This window comes from Anguilla rostrata, chromosome 15, assembly GCF_018555375.3.
Source record: "Anguilla rostrata isolate EN2019 chromosome 15, ASM1855537v3, whole genome shotgun sequence".
Taxonomy (NCBI): Eukaryota; Metazoa; Chordata; class Actinopteri; order Anguilliformes; family Anguillidae; genus Anguilla; species Anguilla rostrata.
In genome coordinates, this window is record NC_057947.1 from 390,928 (window position 1) to 418,154 (window position 27,227).

The window sequence follows — 27,227 nt, forward strand, 5'->3', positions numbered from 1 at the left end:
AGGTACTTACAGACATTTCAGCTGATCTGCCAGCTTTACAATGACAGGTATAGCGGTACAAAAGGGGTTTGTGGTCGAAAGCAGGTAACTCTAAAACAGCGTTTACATCCTGCTGGCATTCTTCCCTTACATTACAATGCAGGCATTTAGCAGACGTTCTTATCCAGAGCGACTTGCAGAACTTTTACACAGCATTTTTTTTTTTTTTTTTACATTGTATCCATTTATACAGCTGGATGTATACTGAAGCAATGCAGGTTAAGTACCTTGCTTGAGGGTACAACGGCAGTGTCCTACCCGGGAATCGTACATATGACCTTACGGTTACAAGCTCAGTTCCTTACCCACTGTGCTACATCATATTAAGCGTCACTTAAATATTCAGGTAATATGCATACACACAACCACTGGAGGTATGACATTGTGGTTCAAGCTGTGTTGGAGTCACTTAATGTGTATTTCATCAGCTTACACCACAAACCCCAAATGCCCTTTCCCTGCCACTGTGGAGCTGGCAGGTCAATCAGGAATATTTTAAACAGCCTTTTTCACACACAACAACAGGGCCTAAGGGAACATCCACTAAAACTGAAAAAAATATTTAAAGAACAGAAAATGAAGCATCCCTTTCACAGTTAGTCAACAGTTTCTGTAAATAGTAGTAATGCACCAATCTCTCTCATTTTCTTTTTACAGCAGTGAACAGTTAAAATATGCCCCAAAGGGTGAAATCCCCGGTGATCCAAAGCACAGTAGCTATACTGCACAATATCATTTCCCATTGGAGGCTATTAATAAACTGCATTAAATGTAACCCTTATTGTAAAATGGTGGCTGTAATATGCTGAAAGCTTCTGTTCAGAGACCACATTTTAAAACTTACAATAAAGCTTAAAGTGACCAGAAAGTAGATTCAATTCTGCTCCATAATATAATTATCATAATCACAATGATGATAATATAGTAAGTAGAGGTAGACATTCATAAGAATATCCATAGTTTAACACTAAAAAAACACTGCTCACAGATGCACCACAGTGAATCTCATTATTCACAACGACCCAGAACAAATTGGGCCAGATTTGAGAGGTATTTGCTTGGCAGCTGTGAATGTCAATCATCCATGACAGCACACAGCACACCTGACCCTGGAGGAGGAGTATATTGTGTTTAGGGTTGAGGAGTTTATTGTGTTTGGGGGAGAAGTTTACTGTGTTTGGGGAAGAATTTATTGTGTTTAGGGGCAGAGTTTATTGTGTTTAGGGTTGAGGAGTTTATTGTGTTTAGGGAGAGGAGTTTTTTGTGTTTAGGGGCAGAGTTTATTTTGTTTAGGGTTGAGGAGTTTATTGTGTTTAGGGGCAGAGTTTATCGTGTTTAGTTTTGAGGAGTTTATTGTGTTTAGGGAGAGGAGTTTATTGTGTTTGGGGGAGGAGTTTGTGTTTGGGAGAGGAGTTTATTGTGTTTGGGGGAGGAGTTTATTGTATTTAGGGAGAGGAGTTTATTGTATTTGGGGGAGGAGTTTATTGTGTTTAGGGGCAGAGTTTATTGTGTGAGGGAGGAGTTTATTGTTATTAGTGTTTGGAGAGGAGTTTATTGTGATTTAGGGAGAGGAGTTTATTGTTTTGGGAGGGTTGTTTGGGAGTTTATTGTGTGAGGGAGGAGTTTATTGTTTAGCGGAGGGGTGTATTGTGTTTAGGGAGAGGAGTTTATTGTGTTTAGGTTTGAGGAGTTTATTGTGCTTGGGGGAGGAGTTTATAATGTTTGTGGGAGTATTTTATTGTGTTTAGGGGCAGAGTTTATTGTGTAAGGGAGGAGTTTATTGTTTAGCGGAGGGGTGTATTGTGTTTGGGGGAGGAGTTTATTGTTTAGGGGAGGGGTGTATTGTGTTTGGAGGAGGGGTTTATTCTTCTGGGCTACAAAAGGGTAAATTACATGCCTTAATTACAAACTGACGAAGGCCAAATTGCATTCCCAACAGGATGAATCACATAACCGGAAATGGAGCTGGCTTTCCTATAAACGACATATTTCCTATAGCTAGGTTCTTTTTTGTTGTTTTTTTTCTTAAATTCATAAAGATAATGGATTAGGCTAAAATGCACCATAATATTTGGTTGACTTTAGGAAATGTCCTTATTACATCACAAAATACATTTTTATATCCCAAAGAAGAAAGACTTGCGAGTAGGCATTTATACATGACTAAATCTACATCTAAAAATGTCTGCCCCTGTAGCTTTTACCTGTAGAGGGCCTCTGCTCCAAGTCTTCGGAGGGTAAAAGCACAGGGCAGAAACAGTATGACATGTACACACAAGTCCGTATTGTAAAGGCTATAAAGAGCTGTTGCACGCTGTAAAGTTCCCTGTGGTCGAGGGAAGGGCGAGGTGTCGGAGGTCTATGTGGCGTATCTCTTGGTCCACTGCCGCGCTATCCTGTCATGTTCCGCTCTGTTGGTCAAGTACTGCGTGGCTATGCTGCCCACCAAGGGATCCGCTGAACACATACAAGACGGGAGAGAGCACGTATCAGACACTATCCCAACACAAGGCACATGGACATGCTCCATCAGACACCATCCCAACACAAGGCACGTGGACATGCTCCATTAGACACCATCCCAACACAAGGCACATGGACATGCTCCATCAGACACCATCCCAACACAAGGCACGTGGACATGCTCCATTAGACACCATCCCAACACAAGGCACATGGACATGCTCCATTAGACACCATCCCAACACAAGGCACATGGACATGCTCCATTAGACACCATCCCAACACATGGCAAATGGACATGGTTCCATCAGACACCATCCCAACACAAGACACATGGACATGCTCCATTAGACACCATCCCAACACAAGGCACATGGGCATGCTCCATTAGACACCATCCCAACACAAGGCACATGGGCATGCTCCATTAGACACCATCCCAACACAAGGCAAATGGACATGCTTCCATCAGACACCATCGCAACACAAGGAACATGGACATGCTTCCATCAGACACCATCCCAACACAAGGAACATGGACATGCTTCCATCAGACACCATCCCAACACAAGGCACATGGACACGGTTCCATTAAACAACATCCCACCGGCTGATTGAGTGAGTGAGTGACTGATTGACTGGCTGACCAACTGAGTGACTGACTGAGTGACTGGTTGGCTGACTGAATGACTGACTGACTGACTGACTGTATTACTGGCGGACTGAGTGACTCAATGACTGACTGACTGAGTGAATAACTGACTCACTCACTCACCAGGGTTGCAGTCTGTGAGGAGGGAGCAGATGGACAGAAGGACCTTGGAGATGGTGAGGGCGGGGCTCCAGTTGTCCTTAAGAATGTCCAGGCATATCACGCCCTGGCTGTTAATATTGCAGTGATAGATCCTTGTGCGGAATGTCACCTGGTTGGACAGAAGGGGGGGGGGGGTGGATGATTACATGTTCATATTAACCAATCAAAAACATTTACAGGATTCTGAATGCTTAGCTGCTGGCTTTTAGAAGAACTAGAAAAATACACACGAGTTCCTAGGAAAAAAAAGACCAGAAAATACAAATGCTTCCTTTCACAGGTTTCCAACCCATTTAGTGATGCGTTTAAATACAGTACAACCTTAAATACTCAGCAAGGAAAAGTCACGATTTCCTGAGACTTCCAGGCAGATTTACAGAGCTGCCTTTGGGGATTTTTCTTCCATAATCTTTATAAATCCTTGACGAATCTTTGAACAGTAGGGTCAGTACTGTGTTTAAAAGTCTGTTTGTAATTCTGGTGGTGAGCCAGCTTGTCTAAACTTCTAAACATCCCTTATCCTGAACTACAAAGCTATACTGTGCCCCATGATAACGGCGATTGACTGCGTAACTAACAGAACATAACACAACAAGTACAGGGCAAAGTGCAGTGGAACCATGTGTGGGCTAGGGTCTGGTAAAAGAGCCAATGACCTGGTGCTGTAACTGCAGTTTAGTTTTGGGTCTGATAAAAGAGCCAATGACCTGGTGCTGTAACTGCAGTTTAGTTTTGGGTTTGGTAAAAGAGCCAATGACCTGGTGCTGTAACTGCAGTATAGTTTTGGATTTGGTAAAAGAGCCAATGACCTGGTGCTGTAACTGCAGTTTAGTTTTGGGTCTGGTAAAAGAGCCAATGACCTGGTGCTGTAACTGCAGTATAGTTTTGGGTTTGGTAAAAGAGCCAATGACCTGGTGCTGTAACTGCAGTTTAGTTTTGGGTTTGGTAAAAGAGCCAATGACCTGGTGCTGTAACTGCAGTTTAGTTTTGGGTCTGGTAAAAGAGCCAATGACCTGGTGCTGTAACTGCAGTATAGTTTTGGATTTGGTAAAAGAGCCAATGACCTGGTGCTGTAACTGCAGTATAGTTTTGGGTTTGGTAAAAGAGCCATTGACCTCATGTTTTATCTAAAGTCAAAGCTCTACAGAAGTTGGGAGTTCCAACCCTCACCTGACTGTGCAAACCAACAACCAAAATAACACTGTGCAGCACAAGGATGTGATTACTGGAACAACATGAGCTTACCGGATAACACTGACATTACATTCATTTAGAGAGGTTCTCTAACCAGAGAAACTCACATGAGAAAGAACACAAGTGCATCCACCAGTTAAGTGCCAAACTGAGCCAAACCTGGCTGTCGTGCAAACGGCATTCCCACAACGGTGAGCGTACAGCACCACTAAAGCGCTAAACCAAACTAGAGCCATGAAACTAATTTTATTTTCACAGCACTGAGATGTCTGTGTTCTGCATGGGAACAGGCACAGTTCCACAGTCGGTCTAGCATAAGCTAGTGTGTGCCAGTGTGTGCACCAGCATGTGGCAGTATGTGTGCCAGTGTGTGTACCAGCATGTGCTAGTGTGTGCACCAGCATAATCTAGTGTGCCAATGTGTTTACCAGTGTGTGCTAGTGTGTCAGTGTGTACCAGTGTGTGTACCCGTGTATGCCAGTGTGTACCAGTGTATGCCAGTGTGTACACCAGTGTGTGCACCAGTATGTGCTAGTGTACCACTGTGTGCCAGTGTGTGCACCAGTATGTGCTAGTGTACCACTGTGTGTACCAGTGTGCGCCAGTGTATGCCAGTGTGTACACCAGTATGTGCTAGTGCGCCAGTGTATGCCAGTGTGTGCGCCAGTGTACACCAGTATTTACACCAGTATGTGCTAGTGTGCCAGTGTATGCCAGTGTGTGTGCCAGTGTACACCAGTGTGTACACCAGTATGTGCTAATGTGCCAGTATGTGCCAGTGTACACCAGTGTGTACACCAGTGTATGCCAGTGTGTGTACCATAGTGTGCATCCATGTATGCCAGTGTGTGCCAGTGTACACCAGTGTGTACACCAGTATGTGCTAGTGTGCCAGTATGTGCGCCAGTGTGTGTGCACCAGTTAGTGTGTGCACCAGATGCATGTGTGGCAGTGTGCCAGTATGTGCCAGTGTGTGTGCCAGTGTGTGTGCACCAGTATGTGCCAGTGTGTGTGCACCAGTATGTGCCAGTGTGTGTGCGCCAGTGTGTGTGCACCAGTGTGTGCCAGTGTGTACCAGTGTGTGCACCAGTGTGTGCCAGTATGTGTGCCAGTGTGTGCCAGTGTGTGCGCCACATGCCAGTGTGCACCAGTGTGTGCACCAGCAGGTCCGTGGGGGAAAAATCATGTGAGCAGCTCCTTGAGGAAACAGGTGAAACAGCACTCCACTCCAACTCCAGGGGCTCACCACGATATTACAAAATGGGGAGAAAAGAGTAGCGTGTGGGACGAGAGCTGTTCTGAGACATGTGACCTTAATTATTTAATTACCCTAGTCATTTACCTGACTGCTCTTAATTACCCCAGTCTTTGGGAAGGTCATGCCTGACAAACCTTCTGGTATTCTTTGAAAAAGCTACCAAGTATTTTGATTATAACTAGGCTTATAATATTATATACTCACATTTCCAAAAGGCATTTGATAAGGAGAGACTTGTTAGCAAAATTAAGACAGAATAAGAATAAGAGGACATATTTCAGAGTGGATTCATAACTGGCTACGGGGTAAAACACAAAGAGTAGTAGTAGGAGAGGTATTATCGGAGCACAGAACTGTGGGAAGTGGAGTCCCACAAGGATCGGTGCTGGGACCACTGCTCTTCCTGATTTATATCAACGACCTTGACAGGGACATAGAAAGTGCAAGTACAGTCAAATTTGCAGAGGATACAAAACTGGGAGACCTAGCTAATATTTTGGAATCTACTAAAGTAATCCAAGAAAATTTTAATAAAATCCAGAAGTGGGTGAAAACCTGACAAATGAAATTTAATATAGCCAAATGCAAATGTTTTGCATGTGGGAAATAAAAAGATTAGCTAGGATGACTTTATGGGAGGAACAAAATCGGAATGTGCTCAATTTGAAAAAGACTTGGGAGTAATGGTTGATCAAAGCCTTTCAGGTTCTAGGCACTGTGCTGTAGCAGCAAAAAAAAAAGGCCAACACGATGCTGGCGTATAAAGACAAAAGTATTGAATAAAAAATCTAAGGAAGTATCTTATAAAAACACGTTAGACCACACTTGGAGTATCGTGTGCAGTTCAGGGGACCATACTACAAGAAAGATATAAAGGCTCTGGAAAAGGTTCAAAGAAGAGCAGCCAAATTGATTCCTGGTATGAAATAATAATAATAATTTGATGATTATTATGATTATTATTATTACTAGTATTATTATTATTGTTGTTATTTCTTTTCATTTTTTAATTTCTATTAGCATGCCTTTTTACCTGGTTTTACCTGGTTTTAGCCTGGTTCTTATCCTCCCCGATTTACTTTTTATACTTTTATTTTTATTTGTACTACTGCTGTTTTTATACATTTTTTAAAAATGTTTTTATTTATTTTAAACTATTTGCTCTGTTATTTATCCGACCTTGTTTGTCTGCTGTGTTTGTTGTTGCACCACTTTCTCTACTGCTGCCGTTTACCTTAATTTTTATCTTGATTTTAGTTTTGTCCTTAGGTCTTAAATGTTTTTTTATATCCTTCAATCACCCTGTTTTTATCTGTCTTTTTATGTACAGCACATTGAGTTGCACCCACTGTTGGAAATGTGCTTTATAAATAAAGTTTGTTTGATTGATTGACTGACAGATGAAAGCTATGAGATTGCCTTATCTCTTCAAATTTAGTAAAATGAGACTTAGGGGTGATTTGATTGAGGCATTTAAATTCATAAAGGGGATCAACAAAGTGAACTACAACAGATTCTGCAGGTTGAGTTCTGCTAGTAGAATGAGGGAACATAAATGGAAATTAGCAAAAGGTAAATGTTAGATAAATGTTAGGTGTTTAACTATCTAGTCTGTAGGTAATCAGAGGATTAGAAACAATTTAGTCAAGGAAATGGCGAACATTTCCCAGAACCTGTGAGGGGAAGGGAGAAGGCGTTTATTTGATTTTGTTTCGGTGTGGGCGTTCTCTCTCTCTCTCTCTCCATGCCACAACTAACGGTGCACACACCGAACTGCCGCATCTCCCTCCCAGGGGTGGCACGCTGGTGTGGGACACAGTCACCAAACTGGTCTTCATTACTTCACTATCACAAACATTTACCGGACATTTTAGGTAAGGTCCACAGGAGCAGACTGCAGGCTGTCCTCGATATCAAACCACAGAAAAGCTGAATTCTTTCTTGGCTTGATATGGCAGTGAACCAGCACTGGCAGTGCTTTAGAAAACTAAGTCAGAATAACTGGGTGGGACAAAAATGGCGAAATAAAAGCAGAATTAACATATGGGGATGGAGTTGTACCTCTTATATCACTGTTATCCATAGTATATCATCATGCTAGCAAAAACACCCTGCAATCTGATTACAAGACCATTTTTCTATCGAGCCGAGACTTGCCCGTGTTCTGCAGCCTGGTTATGTGAACTGGGTCTCATCTCCGAATGTAATTACTGCCACATATCTCCAGCAATGCAGGGCCTATTCTTCCACTGCTAATGCTAACTGCTGCGCCATACACTTCAAGAGCAGGCCACCATATTTGTATAAGCCATAATGTTCATGAAGCATAAATCCACTGATAGTAACCATCGGATTAAACCCATAACATTCACATAATTTATTAAAAGAGCAGGTTTTCAATAGTGGCATTTTACTTAAATATGACACTATATTTCAAATACTTAAATTTTCTATTAAAAAATACCTTATATATATATATATATATATATATATATATATTCCAAAAGGCACATTTTTGAATATACTGCAGCATATTAGAGCCCGACCGATATGGGATTTTTGAGACTGATACCGATACCAATTTTAGAGGGGAAAAATTCACCGATTACCAATATGGTGGCTGATATAGTGAATTTTTGAGCTGGAATTAATAAAGACCTTTTCTATGTGGATTGTGCACCAATTTTGCACCGATATGACAATGCAAAGATACTCAGAAGGCTGCTTTCATAAACAAATAACTTTAATAAAGAATATTTAACATTATTATTATTATTATATATTATATATGAACACTCAGAAAATAATTCCAGGTCGCATGAGCCTTGTTGATGTTGTGGGCAGCGAGAAACACTAGATGGAGTGCTAGGAGCGCCCATGTGTCAGTGTTCAAAAATAAAAATAAAAAAAAATAAAAAAAAATATACATATTTCTACATATCGGCCACAAGTCGTCCTTGACTACCGATACAGATATGGTACAAAAATGCAAATATCGACCCGATATATCGGCCGTCCGATATATCGGTCGGGCTCTACAGCATATATCCATTTCTGTAAGGGGTGCACAGTAATATTGGGGGGGGGGGGGCAGCCCTACCTTTGGTGGTTTGAAGGGGTAGTCTGAGGAAAAGGTTATATCCAGGAAAAAGACCCCCCCTTCATACACAGATCCAGGGGGGCCTAAGATGGTAGACCTCCATTCATATATGTTGTCTCCTTTAGGCCCAGCACTGCAGAGTTAAAAAAGAGGGGTCATTAACAGGGAGGCATGCTTTCCCACATGCTGCAGACAGCACTCAGAAAAGATCACATTACATTTACAAGAAAAGCCTCACCAATCTGTCCTGAAGCAGTTTAGATTAAGTACCTGACTGAATGGTGCTGCAACTGTGTCCTGTCTGGGAATCAAACCTGCAACCTCTTACAAGCCTATTTCTCTATCCGCTATACTACGCTGCAGCCCTAAATGAGAGAACATCACACCCACGATTGTGACATTTACCCGACTACCAATCAACACTCAATCACTTAGCAGGCACTCATTACATTACATTACAGGCATTTGGCAGACGCTCTTATCCAGAGCGACGTACAACAAAGTGTATAACCATAACCAGGAACAAGTATGACGAAACCCCTAGAGAGAAGTACCGGTCCAAGTGCAGGGAACAACCGCATAGTTCAACTTGGACCCTGAAGGTTAAACTGATTAACACTAACAACGAGAACGGCAACAACGCAGTCTATGGAAAAAATACAAGCAGTAGTTAAGACAGTTAATGCACCTAAGTCACCTACGAAACAGCTGCCTAAGCTTACAGTCATTTACAGGGGGGTAGGGAGGGATGGGGAGAGGTGCAGCCTGAAGAGGTGAGTCTTCAGTCGTCGTTTGAAATGGGTCAGTGTCTCAGCTGTTCTGACCTCCACAGGGAGGTCATTCCACCATCGTGGGGCCAGAACAGACAGGAGACGTGTTCTGGAAGTGCAGGTGCGAAGAGGGGGAGGTGCTAGGCGTCCTGAGGTAGCAGAACGGAGGGATCTGGCTGGCATGTAGGGTTTGAATATCTTGTGGAGGTATGCTGGGGCTGATCCCTTGACTGCCTGGTATGCTAGGACCAATGTTTTAAATTTGATGCGAGCTATAACAGGCAGCCAGTGGAGGGTAGTGAGCAGGGGAGTGACGTGGGAGTGTCTGGGGAGGTTGAAGACCAGACGAGCCGCAGCATTCTGGATGAGTTGCAGGGGTCTGGTGGCAGATGCCGGTAGTTCAGCCAGAAGAGAGTTGCAGTAGTCCAGGCGGGATAGAACCATTGCTTGGACCAGGAGCTGGGTTGAGTAGGTGGTGAGAAAGGGGCGGATTCTGCGGATGTTATACAGGAAAAATCTGCATGCCCGGCTTACTGCTGCGATGTTCTTGGAGAAGGACAGCCTGTTGTCCATCACCACTCCGAGATTCTTGGCACAGGGTGAAGATGTCACTAAGGTGTCCCCTAGGGAAATGGAAAAGTCGAGGAGGGGAGAGGATAGAGCAGGAATAAAGATTAGCTCCGTCTTTCCCGGGTTGAGCTTCAGGTGGTGATTGTCCATCCAGCTCTGTATGTCCCTCAGGCAAGCGGAGATGCGGGCAGAGACCTGTGTGTCCGATGGGGAGAAGGAGAGAAAGAGTTGCGTGTCGTCGGCATAGGAGTGATAGGACAAGCCATGGGCAGATATTACAGAGCCAAGGGATCTGGTGTACAAGGAGAAGGGGACCGAGGACTGAGCCCTGGGGAACACCGGTGGCGAGAGGACAGGGTGGTGATACCTTACCCGCCCAGGCAACCTGGAAGGAACGGTCAGAGAGGTAAGACTCAATCCAGTCAAGGACTGTGCCGCAGATCCCTGTTGCTGCCAGGGAGGACAGGAGGATAGAGTGCTCCACAGTGTCAAATGCAGCGGAGAGGTCTAGAAGAATCAGGACAGAGGAGAGGGAGGCTGCTCGTGCGGCATGGAGTGACTCACTGACCGAGAGGAGTGCAGTCTCGGTCGAGTGGCCAGGCCTGAAGCCAGACTGGTGGGGATCAAGCAGGTTGTTGTGAGAGAAGAAAGCAGAGAGTTGGTTAGATGCAGCACGTTCAAGTGTTTTGGATAGGAAAGGGAGGAGAGATACCGGGCGGTAGTTCTGAATGACTGAAGGATCTAGTGTGGGTTTCTTCAGCAGCGGGGTGATGTGGGCCTTCTTGAAGGATGAGGGGAAACATCCAGAAGATAGGGAGGAGTTCACGAGGGAGGTGACAAAAGGGAGGATGTCAGGTGTGATTGCCTGGAGGAGAGATGAGGGGATAGGGTCGAGGGCGCAGGTGGTAGGGCGGTGGGTGAGCAGAAGCTGGGAAACTTCAGAGTCTGAGAGGAGAGAAAATGTGGAGAAACAGGGGGCGGAGGGCGCAGAGGGCGCAGGGCGCAAAGGAGCTGCGGATGTCTGCAATCTTTTCGTCAAAGAATGCTGCAAAGTCATCTGCAGTGAAGGAAGACTGGGGTGGAGGAGGTGGCACGCTGAGGAGAGAAGAGAAAATAGAGAAAAGTTGACGAGGGTTAGAAATAGAGTTATGAATTTTAGTTTGGTAGAATTTCGCCTTAGCGGCAGTGACAGCAGAAGAAAACTGTCAGGAGAGACTGATAGGCTGAGAGGTCAGATGGGTCCCTGGATTTGGCCCACTTCCTCTCAGCAGCGCGGAGGCTGGCCCTGGAGGTGCGTAGGATGTCAGACATCCATGGACTGGGAGGGGATGAACGTGCTGGCCTAGGGACGAAGGGGCATAGGGAGTCGAGTGCTGAGGAGAGAGATGAAGTTAGGGTGGAGGATGCAGAGTTAGTGGGGAGCTTGGAAAATGATTGAAGAGTGGGGAGGGAAGCAGTCACTCTGGGAGCAAGAGAAGAGGGTGATAGGGAGCGGAGGTTACGGCGGACAGTGACAGTGGGGATGGGAGGAGGAGAGGGAGGATGTGGAGAGAGGGGGAGGGAGAAGGAGATGAAGTGATGATCAGACGTGTGCAGGGGGGTAACCGTAAGATTGGAGCTGGAGCAGGTCCTCGGGAAGATCAGGTCTAGAAGTCTGCCTGCCTTGTGGGTTGGGGGAGAGTGTTGTAGGGAGAGGTCGAAGGAGTGGAGTAGTGGTAGGAAGGCAGCAGACTGGGAGGCCTCTAGGTGGATGTTAAAATCTCCCAGGAGGATCAGCGGGGTGCCGTCCTTAGGGAAGGAGCTGAGCAAGGTGTCTAGCTCATCCAGGAAGCTTCCCAGGGACCCCGGGGGACGATAAATAACAATAATATAGAGGTTAGCAGGGTAGGTGATAGAGACAGAATGGAATTCAAAAGTGGATATAGACAGGTCAGGGAGGGGGAGAACAGAGAATTTCCAGGTGGGGGAGATCAGTAGACCAGTACCACCACCACGGCCAGATCGCCGGGGGGTGTGGGAGAAGGAGTAGGAGGATGAGAGGGCAGCAGGAGTGGCAGAGTTGTCTGGTGTGATCCAGGTCTCTGTGAGGGCAAGGAACTGCAGGGATAGGAGGGAGGCATAGGCGGAGATGAAGTCTGCCTTGCGCGTAGCAGACTGGCAGTTCCATAGCCCCCCTGTGACCGTGAAGTTCTCACAGGGGGTCAGCGGGGGGTAGCAGAGGTTAGAGGGGATCCGTTGTCGAGGGGGGCCACGTCGCTGGAAGCGCCTTCTGAGGGGGAGAGCACAGACTGGAATGGGGAGCTGGCTCATAAACTAGGAGTGCAATAATCGCAATCTATCAATTCTAAGAATCAAAGTGGTAGATAGAAGCCTAACACAACCTAAAAACAAAGAAACCTAACACAACCTAAAAACAAAGACCAGTTTCCACACAGGGGAAAGTTTAAAATCTAACCGGTATGTAATTAGTAAATGAACGCAGATACTTATGCAACTCTAGCAGGACGGATTTCGGCAGTTCTACGCACCTGGACGAATTATACACTTACTACCTAAACTGCGAGTTAGCAGGACTAATAAAGCGTCGCTCCGAGTGTACCTAATTAGCAACTGAAAACCTGAGTCGAATAACGCGCTGATTACACAGGTTCACAGTCTGTAACAGTGCAATAATCGCAATCTATCAATTCTAAGAATCAAAGTGGTAGATAGAAGCCTAACACAACCTAAAAACAAAGAAACCTAACACAACCTAAAAACAAAGAACGGTTGCCACACAGGGGAAAGTTTAAAATCTAACCGGTATTTAATTAGTAAATGAACGCAGATACTTATGCAACTCTAGCAGGACGGATTTCGGCAGTTCTACGCACCTGGACGAATTATACACTTACTCATACACCGTGTACTCATACACCGAGTGATGTTCAAAAGCAGAGAACATCACTGTAAATCAGAATACCAAAAAGCAGAATAACCAAGGAGGCACAGAGGCCATTGTAATGCTCACCTAATAAACCATTTGCATCGTAAGGATAAGGCACCACAAGACAGATAAGCTATCTGTGTCTCTAAAATTACCGAAGTATGTGTGTGAGTGGCGTGCCTGCATGTGTGTGTGTGAGTATGTGGTGTGTCTGCATGCATGTGTGTGTGTGAGTATGTGGTATGCCTGCCTGTGTGTGTGTGTGTACGTGGTGTGCTCTCTCTACAGGCCCCTGTGCTCTCTCTATCCTGTGCTCTTTCTACAGGCCCCTGTGCTCTCTCTACAGGGCCTCTCAATGCACAATAACACCAGATGCACTGTCTTTATCCACTAATGGGCCCTAGACACAGAGCTTGTTAAGAGTCCATTTTCCGGGGGCAATTTACAGACTCTATACACCCCAGAAATGGGCAGGCAAGATAAAGTTCAAATTAAATGCATTTCTTTCTGACATTTTTAAGAAGAAATTATGCTTCACAGTATGCTTCACAGTCACATCGGGGCAGCAGTGTAGTATAATTGGTAAGGAGCTGGTCTTGTAACCTAAAGGTCACAGGTAGGACACAGGTGTTGTACCCTTGAGCAAGGTACTTAACTTGCATTGCTTCAGTATATATCCAGCTATAAATAGATGCAATGTAAATGCTATGTAAAAAGCTGTGTAAGTCACTCTGGATAAGAGCGTCTGCTAAATACCTGTAATGTAACATCGCACTGCTTGTGATATGAATATTGTGCTGAGGTCAGAATTTCAAATTCCTATGCAAGTTTGAATGGCACACAGAAAGGAATTCAATAAAACATTTTTAGTACTGCATTTTCCAGCTGAAGAGCAGTAGTCACTGCCTAAAAAAACAAAGCACAATTAACTATTTTCCTTACTACACAGGCACCGTCCCTCACAGTACCATTCCTGACACCACTGAGCCACTCCCACTTAATCAAATGAAGACCCAGTTCTGCATCCAAGCCAAATGCTTCTTCCTGCACTTCCTCCAGCAGAAAAAAACTACAGGTCTCAAAGTGACACACCGCACACAAACTAGAGAAGCTATTTATGCCAGGGTTGTCAGACCGCAGTCCTGGGGGACCATGGCATCTGCTGGTCAGTGATTGGTTAAAGAGCCCTCACACCTTGTCTCTAAGGACTGACCCTCCGGGACTAGATCCAATCATGATGGATTAATACTGACACCTTTGTCGAAGTGAGTAAGTTGCTAAATGAACATGTAATCTTCAAAGCCTTGCCTCTCGACCTCAGACGACCTTGTATCCTCCCTCTGTGAAATTATTTTTGCATTTATTAACTTGCACATATACTAAATAATCCCTCTCTTTCAAGCCCAGGTTTGAGAAATCCGGTCCACCAACGCTACTGTGAGAAACACACATGCACACTGGCAGTCGAACAGGGTGCAGGCATCATAGCTACAGTGAGAAACACACACACACACACACACTGGCAGTACACACACACACACAGGTAGTCGTACAGGGTGAGGGCCTCATAGCTACTGTGAGAAACACATGCACACACACACACACACACACATACACACACACACAGGCAGTCGGACAGGGTGAAGGCCTCATAGCTACTGTGAGAAACACACACACACTGCAGGGTTTCCCCCAGAAAAGTTGTTAGGCCCGGTGGCAAGTATCTTTTGACGGGGGCCGGGGGCCGGCAGCCAAGTGTCTTTTTTGACGGGGCCAGCGACAGACTGATGGCAGGATTAAGGTAGGGCCCTATAGTTTCTGTGATAACAGAATCACAGACGGAATCGTGAGATTGAGAATTTAAAAAATAACACAGATTCCATAGGGCGCTACATTAAGTCAGTGCTAAAAGCTGACTGGAGATTTGAAAATATGACTACGTAATGTGAATATTGTTATAAATAAGTCATTTATTCAACACACATTTAAAAAAATCAACAACTATTTACAGCATAGCAGAGTCTTACAAAGAATCTGACAACAATGTACAGTCTTGGAATGCTGTGTTTTCAACAACAACAAAAGAAATTAAATTAAATTAAAATAAATAATATCAAAGTTTTTGCACTCTACAACAAACTTGTATTCAAGTCCTGATTGGCTACTGAATCTTACAACAAGCCTTGGAATGCTGGGCTCATTTAAATGGGGATGGGAATTGAGAACCGGTTCCAAGTTGTCCTATTCATTGTAATCGTATGCCTCCGAGCTTATCGATTCCGCTTGTCGCAGCCAGCATGTTTTTACGACAGCTGCGCATTGCAAAACAATGACGTAACGCCTTGGGGGAGGCACTCACGCAGGCAGCCTCTCTCAGGTGTTTGTTTTGGACGGCAGCTGTCACAACAAATTTGATCCTGGCTGCCAGCCTTGATACATTCTGTTGCGATAAAGACAACTCAGCAATTTCTCTGGATTAACAGGTTATTTTCTAGCCTGAAATGCAATCGTATTACTAAATGGCTACACATGTCATGTAACGTGCAAGTAGTTGGCTATCTCCCTGGATATGGAGTAAATGTTTTTTTCCAATAAATAATAATAATAAATGTGATTTTATCCATGGAAATATCTATACAAAAAGGCAAAATAAATGTTGTGGTTGCGAATGCCGTCGTAGATGTCAGAAGGAAATGTCACTGACAAAAAAAGTTTGCTCTCTTTGCAGTGGTTTGGATATGTACAACACTGCCTACTGATTGGCTACTGAATCTTACAACAATGTACAGCCTTGGAATGCTGGGCACATTTCAACAACAACAATATATCTATGTATCTGTGTTACTGACTGTTTGGCTAGCTAGCTAAGTTAGCTAAATGACCACGTTGTCGTGCACATCAATGTCAACAAGCTAACGTTATTAATAAACAAGTGAAGTCGTTATTTCGATGGCGATTAATAAGTCATGTAATGTTACAATGTATCGAACGTTACATTCATGTTATTAGTTTAACGTTACCTACACACTGCTTAAGTTAATATAAAAAGAATGTACTTACCGATGAGATGAAGTGATAACGCAGTTTGTAAACGAGGTTAGTTAGCCTACTAAATAAGAAATGGTGGCTTGCTAGGTAACGTTAGCTTCTGATAGTTGAAAGCTTCAAGTGCTGAACATCACTCTATGCACAATGAGAGTAAAGAACACTAATCTCTGATCTACTGTTTTCCTATAATGCTTTCACATTTTAACCAACAGATGACGCTGAGGAGCTTTCCAATCGAGCCGCCCCACTGTAACTGCAGTTTAAAATACATCTTAAAAATACATTTTAAAAAAATTCCCCGATGCTTAGGCCCGGCGGGTAGTCAACTTATGCCCAGTGGGCCGCCGGGCTTGCAATACACTGGTGGAAACCACACACTGGCAGTACACACACACACACACACACACACACAGGCAGTACACACACACACACACACTGCCAGTCGAACAGGGTGAAGACATCATAGCTACAGTGAGAAACACACGTAGTCGGGGAGGGTGAAGGCACCATAGGCCCTGTTCACACCTGTACTTTGTATCCGGATATATCCAGATTGTGTCCAGATTGAGTGGAGACGGATGCCAGTTCACACCTGGCATTAGAATGCGTCTCCACATTAGAGCTGGGCGATACGGACAAAACCAAATATCACAATATTTTTGACCGAATACCTCAATATCGATATTGTGATGATATTGTGGGGATGGCTATTGGTGCTTTCACAAAATTACACAATGAGATTTTTGATAAATAATCATCAGTAATGCCTATGTAATAACTAAGTGGGTAAAGGCAAATAATAGAACAGCTAGAACAGTCAGGTAAGTTCAGAAAATTACATCACTTTACTGTAATGCTGCCTTTAAAACCAGGAAAAGACTTATGCCATATCACGATATTACAATATACAAAATCCCAGATGATATGTAGTCTCATATCACGATATCGATATAATATTGATATATTGCCCAGCCCTACTCCACGTGTCTCAAGTGACCACTTGTGATCGGATCTCACTTCCCCACTCAATATGCAAATAAACACTCATTTCCATTTGCAAAGATCAAATGCGTTGTTGTTTTTAACCGGCAGGAGCTAAAAAAACAACCGGTATATTTTTATACAGTCTATGGCAGCAATGCACTACCTGTGCCTAGTCTGCCGGAAATGAAAAGAAGTAGTAGTTTGCAAAGACCTTGGCGCGGGCAAAATCAAAACAAAAACAGACTGGGTCTATTCCTTGGCGTGTACTAATACTAATACTCTCACCTACTGAATAAATGAATTGTCAATCAAGCCAGACTGTACTAAAAAGGACGACAACGCCATAAACAACACATGTGGTATTACGCACAGCTGTTTTGGAAGGTACCCAGGCGTCACTAATGCAGGTATATTTCACAAACGGATTGTCCAAGACAATATATGACCGCTCAGGCTCAAAAGGGACATTTCTCCCGCCATGTACTTCCACTTAGGCAGAGGACGTCAGTTGACTAGGCGGTCCTTCAATGTGGCCCAGGATGCATTCGTGTTCACACTGCTAAAAGAATGTGGCCATATGTGACCCAGACCACCTACGAATGTGGTCTGAGTGATCGGATCTCAATGCGTCCTCAACGCGTCTTGGGTGCGTTCACACCTGTAGTTAGCGCTGTCCACTTGTGATTGGATCACCCAAGACGCAATTTAATGCCAGGTGTAAACAGGGCCATAGCTACTGTAAGAAACACACTGGCAGTGGAACAGGGTGAAGACATCATAGCTACAGTGCGAAACACACACATTCGGAAGGCCTCATAGATACTGTCAAAAAAACACACACACACACAGTGGCAGCTGGACAGGGTGAAGACCTCATAGCTACAGTGAGAAACACACACACACACAGCCGGACAGGGTGAAGGCCTCATAGCTACTGTGAGAAACACACACACACACACACACACAGTGGCAGCCGGACAGGTGAAGGCCTCATAGCTACAGTGAGAAACACACACACACACAGTGGCAGCCGGACAGGGTGAAGGCCTCATACCTACAGTGAGAAACACACACACACACACACACACACAGCCGGACAGGGTGAAGGCCTCATATCTGGTTGCAGTCTCTTCTCTGCATGATTAACATGGTGAGTACTGCTAATCTGAGCAGCAGCACAGGGGCCTCATCTCCATTTCACCCATCATTACACAGCCATCGGCGATGTAACGCCCTCCCAAAAGGCTGCAGTTAACGAGCGAGCACTCGGGGGTCTGGCCAGGAAGCCACTGATATTGAGATAGTTCTGCATCCTGTCTCACTGTGGAGCTATCATCCAGAGACTGAAGACAGGCCCGAATGGTTTGGCCTACATCTAAGACACGTGTGAAAGAACAGTTGCTTTTGAGTCATGGAAACTGCCACATGAAAATAGATAATCTACTTATCCAATGATGCAAACTTATGGAAACACAGAATAAGCATCAAGGAGAATGCAAATTGCCAATCCAAGGCTGGCTCTTGCATACTGAAAGGAACGTACACGCAGGTCAATGATAAGAAACAACGCTGCTGCAGCAGAGCATATGCACACTGAGGAGTCGAGACTATGCAGACTGAGGAGTTCTGATACAGCACCACACTGCACAGCCAAATACTAATAGAGCACCACACTGCACAGCCAAACACTGATACAGCACCACACTGCACAGCCGAATACTAATACAGCACCACACTGCACAGCCAAATACTAATACAGCACCACACTGCACAGCCAAATACTGATACAGCACCACACTGCACAGCCAAATACTATAACACACTGCACACCACAACTGCCACAGCCAAATACTGATACAGCACCACACTGCACAGCCAAATACTAATACAGCACCACACTGCACAGCCAAATACTGATACAGCCCCACACTGCACAGCCAAATACTAACACAGCACCACACTGCACAGCCAAATACTAATACAGCACCACACTGCACAGCCAAATACTGATAAGGCCCCACACTGCACAGCCAAATACTAACACAGCACCACACTGCACAGCCAAATACTAATACAGCACCACACTGCACAACCAAATACTAATACAGCACCACACTCCACAGCCAAATACTGATACAGCCCACACTGCACAGCCAAATACTAACACAGCACCACACTGCACAGCCAAATACTAATACAACACCACACTGCACAACCAAATACTAATACAGCACCACACTGCACAGCCAAATACTAACACAGCACCACACTGCACAGCCAAATACTGATACAGCACCATGCTGCACAGACAAATACTAACACTGCACAGCCAAATACTAATACAGCACCACACTCCACAGCCAGATAGTGATACAGCACCACACTGCACAGCCAAATACTAACAAAGCACCACACTACACAGCCAGATAGTGATACAGCACCACACTGCACAGCCAAATACTAACAAAGCACCACACTACACAGCCAGATAGTGATACAGCACTACACTGCACAGCCAAATACTAACAAAGCACCACACTGCACAGCCAAATACTAACAACGCACCACACTGCACAGCCAGATACTGACACAGCACCACACTGCACAGCCAAATACTGATAAAGCACCACACTGCACAGCCAAATATAACTATGCGTATAGCACACACTGAACTGAATCTGACAGGACTATGCGTATAGCACACACTGAACCGGACAGGACTATGCATATAGCACACACTAAACCATACAGGACTATGCGTATAGCACACACTGAAATGCAGCTGGTGTGAAATGGTGAGGGCACACCAGCTGAGTACACACAATATAATCTAGGTCACTATCACTGTAATCTGCCTGTGTTTTTCAGTGCTTGTTAGCTGCATTTCAGTGCATGTTAACCTGTATTTCGATAGGTTCCCGCAGCATTTCAGTGCCTGCTAGTTGCATTTCAGTGTGTGCTAGCTGCATTTAAGTGCTTGCTAGTTGCATTTTAGCGCATGCTAGCTGCATTTTAGTGCGTGCTAGCAGCATTTCAGTGCGTGCTAACTGCATTTCAGTGCTTGCTAGTTGCATTTCAGCGCATGCTAGCTGCATTTTAGTGCGTGCTAGCAGCATTTCAGTACCTGCTAGTTGTATTTCAGTGCCTGCTAGCTGCATTTCAGTGCTTGCTAGTTACATTTCAGCACATGCTAGCTGCATTTCAGTGCTTGCTAGTTCCATTTCAGAGCGTGCTAGCTGCATTGCAGCATACCCTGCCTCAGCACATGCAGGTTCTATTTCATGTCACACATTTCCTCAAGGGTTGGTTTGCCGAGTTACAGCTAAATTCCCACACAGGCTCCTGCACACCTCCATCTGTATTTCAAACAGATTTCTTTGAATGAATAACTGTATAAACGAAAAACCTTCTCCAGAGTGACTGTTGAACAGGAGGTAAATCTTTCTGCCCCGACAGACATGCAGTAGATGTTACAAACGGACGGACGTCTTGCTGAAAAGACCATCAGAAAGGTGCAGTCACTGAAGAAAGGCAGAGATGCACTTTACTTGTCTGAGAGGGAACATGATTTTAAATTTGCCCCGATTTCCTGCACCAACATGGGGTGAAGTGTGGCCTGCGGCCGATACAGCCAAGAGGTCAGAGGGGAAAGGGGCAGGAAAACGGGAGAAACCGGCAGAGGGGCACAGCGCATGCGTTCACCGCAGCCTGCTTTACGGACAGGAAAAGGCTTTCTGCACTCTGAGGGGTCTGTAGAGGGGGGAGGGGAGAATTGGTTTGAAGCTGGACTTTCACTAGGTGAGACGAGGCAGCGGTTTTTTGTTCAGGCTTGCCCGTCACCCCCTTTCAAGGACCCCTAGCGCTCGTTCCAGGGCCGTAGCAATACGACTGCTAATACGGGGTGGTGGCCCCAGGTGAACCTGCAATGCCGTATCAGTGCCACATGAGGACTCAGAGCCCCAGAGAATACAGCCGAGCAGCTGACAGAAAATAAGAGGTGACAGAATAAAGGAAATCTATTGACAGGTGGTCAGGTCCAAAAGGACATCCGTTACAGCTGTTGATTGTGTTTACGAGGTGGACAAATTGGGCAGACAAAATCTTGAGGAAAAATTGTGAAACAAAAATGGCAATCAAAATGATCCAAGTCCTGCTTGAAGACCAGTGCAGCCTGTGAACCAGAAGGCAGTAGTGGAGAGCTCACACACTCCGCACACGCTGCGACTCACGCACTCCGCACGCGCTGCGACTCATGCACTCCAGCCTGCGACAGACCGCACCTGTGACCACGCACCCGCACACTCTTGACTCACGCACTCCGCACACGCGACTCGCACTCGCACGCGCACCACGCACCGCACACGCTGCGACTCACGCACTCCGCACACTCTGAGACTCACGCACTCCGCACACGCTGCGACTCACACACTCTGTGACTCACACACTCCGCACACACTGCGACTCACGCACTCTGCACACGCTGCGACTCACGCACTCCGCACACGCTGCGACTCACGCACTCCGCACACGCTGCGACTCACGCACTCCGCACACTCTGTAACTCACGCACTCTGTGACTCACGCACTCCGAACACGCTGCGACTCACGCACTCCGCACACGCTACGACTCACGCACTCCGCACACTGTGACTCACGCACTCTGTGACTCACACACTCTGCACACGCTGCGACTCACGCACTCCGCACGCGCTGCGACTCATGCACTCCGCACACGCTGCGACTCACGCACTCCGCACACTCTGTGACTCACGCACTCCGCACACTCTGTGACTCACGCACTCCGCACACGCTGCGACTCACGCACTCCGCACACGCTGCGACTCACGCACTCCGCACACGCTGCGACTCACGCACTCCGCACACGCTGCGACTCACACACTCTGTGACTCACACACTCCGCACACACTGCGACTCACGCACCCTCACTCTCCGCACCTGCGACTCACGCACTCCGCACACGCTGCGACTCACGCACTCCGCACACGCTCGACTCACGCACTCCGCACACTGTGACTCACGCACTCTGTGACTCACACACACGCACAGCTGCGACTCACGCACTCCGCACACGCTGCGACTCACGCACTCCGCACACTGTGACTCACGCACTCTGTGACTCACGCACTCCGCACACGCTACGACTCACGCACTCCGCACACTCTGTGACTCACGCACTCCGCACACTCTGTGACTCACGCACTCTGTGACTCACACACTCCACACACTCTGTGACTCACGCACTCCGCACACTCTGTGACTCACGCACTCTGTGACTCACACACTCCGCACACGCTGCGACTCACGCACTCTGTGACTCACGCACTCCGCACACGCAGCGACTCACGCACTCCGCACACACTGACTCACGCACTCTGTGACTCACACACTCCGCACACTCTGTGACTCACGCACTCTGTGACTCACACACTCCGCACACTCTGTGACTCACGCACTCCGCACACACTGTGACTCACACACTCTGTGACTCACGCACTCTGCGGCTGCACACGAACCACCCAAAATGCTCATGATTTACACACGGCAACATTAACTAACCACAACACGGGCTGTGGGCTCAGCCACTCAGCACCGCTCCAAGGGAGCCCCTAATATGGCGAAGATTACCTGTGAAGCTGGCACTGAGCCCAGCTGATCTGAGCACAGCCAATCAGCTCTAAGCCTCTTCCTGAGTGATCCGGCATAAAGGAACCAGAGAACAGGAAGCGCTCTCATACACCAAAGTCTTCCCTCAGAACCACTTCCAGCAGTCATTTTTGTGAATGAAACACAGGCGCATCAGGTGGCCTTTTTTCCTCCCGTGTGCATGTGAGAGACACACAGACACAGGAAAGACCTGTCTGCCAGCTGCCACTGCCGGACAAGTGTTTCGCGCTCAAAACCCGCCAGGATTTTTCTTTCCAGGACATAATTAAGCAGAGCCACTAACTAGAAAACTACGCATTCAAGCCTCCCAAATGAAACCTTTGGCTATGAAAAGCAAACGATGAGCAAATGTCTCTGTTTTATAAATTAATCCACATTATAAATACCTGTACAGTCCACTTCTGGGGTCAAAGTGATCACCCATGAAAGAAACCTCATTCACAAGCTTATTGACAAAGTGTGTGAGATGCACAAAACATGTCCTTTTATGCAAAACCATACTAAAGCTTAAACAAAAATATATTCCGCCAAAGCATTCAGTGAGAAATTCAAAAATAAACACTAAGCCACTAGTTCAAACGTTAAAAGAGCCTCTACATAATGATTAAAATCCCTATAAAACACTGTCATATGGAAATAGTAGGATTTCAGTCATACAGCATGGAGCTGAGATGTCAAAGTCCTAAAACTAAGGTGAACGCATAAAATAGCTGATGTCTTAAAATGGAGATATACATTAATTCTTATATTGACAAACGCCAATAGCAACAGGTCAACTCCTTTACACAATGTCAAATTATAGCAGAAATATAATCACTGGCTATTCAAACAAGCACAAAAATCAACACTGAACACCAGTCATTTGAAGATAGCCTAACATGCCAATATTTTTTGATTTCCACTTTTACTTAATTATCTAACAATGACAGTACAAGAGACAATTGTTTCCCAATCTGCCATCTACACACTTGTCCACGAAGCGATGATGTAAAAAATTATAAGCAACAATTTCAACTGAAAATTTAACAAATGACACTACAAGAGACTTTTTCCCTTTCCAAAAAAGCACACCACTTTTAAGTAGTTTTGAAGCTAACCAAGAGTATTAACCTGCATACCATTGAGCCGGATATAAACACAATATTGCAGTAGCCTACACATGAAAAATAAATATCCCTTTGCAGCGGTCGGTGTGAGATCATCAGACAAGCGGTGGCATCAGTCGAGAAGGGGCAGCAGACTGTTCACATACCTGCAGTTAGGAGGGGGGTCCAGTGTGATTTCCGCGAGCTCCTTCTGGATTCTGCGGGAAAGCGAGGAAAACGCAGAGTTTGGGTCGGCGAGGGATCACACTGCCCTCTACCAACGCAGCGTTAAATACAAGGTTGGCGGCCTCCCCCCTCAACACAGCTAACATGGCCGTTTCTGCTTTTGTTCTCCAGAGGTATACCCCGAACCCAAGAACTTGAAAACTTTAAGCCTCTGCTGTCTCCTCTTTTCACCACCGCACTGACCGAACCGCCCTAAAGTTCCCCCTCACGAACAGCCGTCCTGCCTCTAATCTCCCGTTTCAATCACTTATACCATAAAGGATTCCCCTGTAAATCTAATATGCAAATGAGTAAGAGAGGGAGGGGGCAGCACGGGCATATCCGACAGGGTTTCAGTGCGGAGCTCTGATTCAGTTACTACAGAGAGATAAACTGCGTGCAGGGACAGACTGTTTAAATCGGATATAGCCTGCCCGTTTTATTCTTTAAATGGAGACACGTTTGATTGGTTTTACAGAGAGGTCCCTCTCCATCTGTGGCGACGTAATATGTTGGGGAAAGCATTTTTTGGGTGCATGTTCCAAAAATTCTACTGTGGTTCACTATAAACGATAATTGTTCAGTATAAGCGCATTTAACCATTAAAAATGTATTCCTGCGCGCGCACACACGGCACCTGATTATTTTACCAAAGACATGCCGCCCCCCCGCAAAAACACTAAACATGATTATGTACACCTCAGCAAATCATTTAGCAAGAAACTGAATAATGACTGTGTTCGATCTGGAACTGGTTTTTCTTTAATTCCTATTCGAATGATATCGAATTAACCTCCATGTAACCGTAAAATTAAATTAGCAGAAGGTAGAGAGAATTAAGAGGTAAATGATTTAGTACCTTTTAGCACTGGTAGACAATTTAGCGGTTGTTTTGCTGGATAATTTGGTATTTTTCTTCTGCAGCGAAGGTGTGGGCTGTTTCCGCTCCTCCTGTTCTTCAGGTTCGGGTACTGGTAGATCTCTCTGGTCTGCATCCGAGCTGCCGCTACTGGTGCTCGGACTTTCGTCGTCTGATCGTTGTCTGTCACTGGACATTTCCCCCCCCTTGGACAACAATAAACAACAAGTTCTGAAGTTCTACTCAAAATTCGTCGGACCCTTGGACCCTGATTGTAGGCGATGTATTTATGGAACCGACTTCGTAATCTATATGCCTACATCTATCCAGGCCTGTTGGACGTTGAGCAAAATCTAACGTCCGGCAATGTAATCATTTGCTTCGCAATTATTTGTTCAATTAGTTACTTAGCAACTTTTCGGGTTGTCTAAATTTGACCATACCAGACAGGCTAACCTTTGGTATTACAAACGGCAGTCTAAATAAATAAACCAAGAATGCACTCATGAACTTCATTATTTATTAGCTCACGTTATAGTGAGCGACGGTGTGTGTTGGCTGGTTTGAATCGTGCGCAAAACTACAAAAATCAGCACGTGGTTCGAAGGAACTGCACCAACGATATATTAATTAAAATTAAAAAAAAAAACTATTTGGGCATGCTTGCTTCTTAATTAATTGTTTGAATTCTGAAGGACAAGGGCGCTTGCCAAACGCTGATCTCAAATGTGTTTTCAAAACACAATGTCAGCATTTCAATTATTTGACTCAAACACTCAATGCTTGTAAACATTCCGAAACACAGCCGCCGTGTATCAGATTATTTGACAGCAATTCAATTATTTGCGCCTGTGGGGGACACGGTTCGATGGCTAACTAATTCCCTATTAGAAGCTTTCTGTTAGTTATGTGCTGTAACAGTTACAAGTTTAGCAGATAGACTACAGTAAAACGAGTTCTTCCCACTAAAAGCGCTCGTTTAAAACGGTGTTGTTGAATGACACTAAAATACACCGTTGTTTTATATCGCCACGTCGCTAACAGCAGCGGAATATTGGTGAGACAAGAGCTGCAGGGAAAGCATAATTGCACCTTTTCGCAGCGAGGGGGATAGCAAGCAAAATAAATAGCCTACATGTAGCTATATTTCGCTCCTTTGCGGAAATAACATAATTCCACCGACGAATAAGATCAAACTAATCTTCTGCGTTTTGGAAACAAAGTAGAGACTGTAGACCTCGCTCCAAACCCTTTGTAGAACGAAGAGGTTTGTTCAAGTAAGAAGTGCTACAGTATCAGCTTGGTGTAGGAACTGATGCGTGAAGTCAGTTTCTAGCTCCCTCTTTAGCGACGGCCACTAAAAACACTACCAAAAGATAGGTTTCTCGCGCTACCCCGGACTCTTCCAGATCACGAAAGCTTCTTCTTTACCTTTAGCACGTTCCTGTCCTGATCTTGGTCGGTTAGAAGATCTGAAAATCCCGTGGATATAGAGCCGGGACGACGACAGGCTCCGGCCGTGCTGTTATCATTGGAGATTCGGAAGGAGAAAGGCACTGCTGTTGCGGCTTGGGTTCACCAGATGGCGCTGTACAGTCTTGGACTCATGGCTTAAAGTTACAATCTCGAAGATTTCCGTTTCGTTCTCTATGGCGGTACCAATGGCGAGAAACGGTAATTGCAGGTGCAGTTTTGGACCTCACTTCCCATAGATCCAACCGGATCCAACCAGTGTTGCCTGTGTGACGTCAGTCAGTTGGCACCTGGGGCACGCCAACAATAGCCGCGTTTCCACCGCAGGAACTATACCCCGGAACTAGGAACCTTTTGAGGAACTCAGTGCGTTTCCACCGCAGGAACTAGGGTCTAAATTTAGTTCTGGGGGCTTTGTTTTACCCCCCAAAACGTTCCTGCTCGGGGGGTAGTACTTTCCGAAAGTACAGGAACCTTTTGGGTGGAGCTTGCAGCGCTGAACATTTCTGATTGGTCGAGTACTCGTAGCATTTGTGTTGTATTTATTTTCCGCCATTACCCGCCATGTTTGAAAATATGCAGCGGCAAACCAATTTATTTTCATAATAACTTCAAATCAAACTTGTATGTTATGCGGCGCAGTAGCCTACTTTTGGTTATAGCCTGTCAACGTCTTGGAATTATAACGTGTGCTCTTCTGTTCTTTTCTTGCTTTAGTATTCGTTTTATAAAAT

At 45.4% G+C, this 27,227-nt stretch overlaps 1 protein-coding gene and 1 long non-coding RNA gene across 3 annotated transcripts; one reads left to right on the top strand and one right to left on the bottom strand.

The window, feature by feature from the left end:
- The first annotated feature begins 1,171 nt into the window (after nt 1-1,171).
- On the top strand, nt 1,172-1,745 carry LOC135240722 (uncharacterized). 2 transcript variants are annotated; one of them, XR_010325754.1, is made up of 3 exons: nt 1,172-1,432; nt 1,517-1,560; nt 1,680-1,745. It is a non-coding gene; the product is annotated as an uncharacterized LOC135240722 (long non-coding RNA). The 2 variants fall into 2 exon arrangements; XR_010325755.1 differs by having other exon boundaries at nt 1,517-1,540.
- A 154-nt stretch (nt 1,746-1,899) lies between these two features.
- On the bottom strand, nt 1,900-26,435 carry LOC135240721 (ubiquitin-conjugating enzyme E2 E3-like). Its single transcript, XM_064310606.1, has 5 exons — nt 25,021-26,435; nt 24,104-24,154; nt 8,869-9,001; nt 3,278-3,425; nt 1,900-2,496 (listed from the first exon to the last, which is right to left on the bottom strand). The coding sequence occupies exons 1-5, from the start codon at nt 25,215-25,217 to the stop codon at nt 2,399-2,401; spliced, it is 627 nt and encodes a 208-aa protein (XP_064166676.1). The 5' UTR covers nt 25,218-26,435; the 3' UTR covers nt 1,900-2,398.
- Between the last annotated feature and the right edge of the window lie 792 nt (nt 26,436-27,227).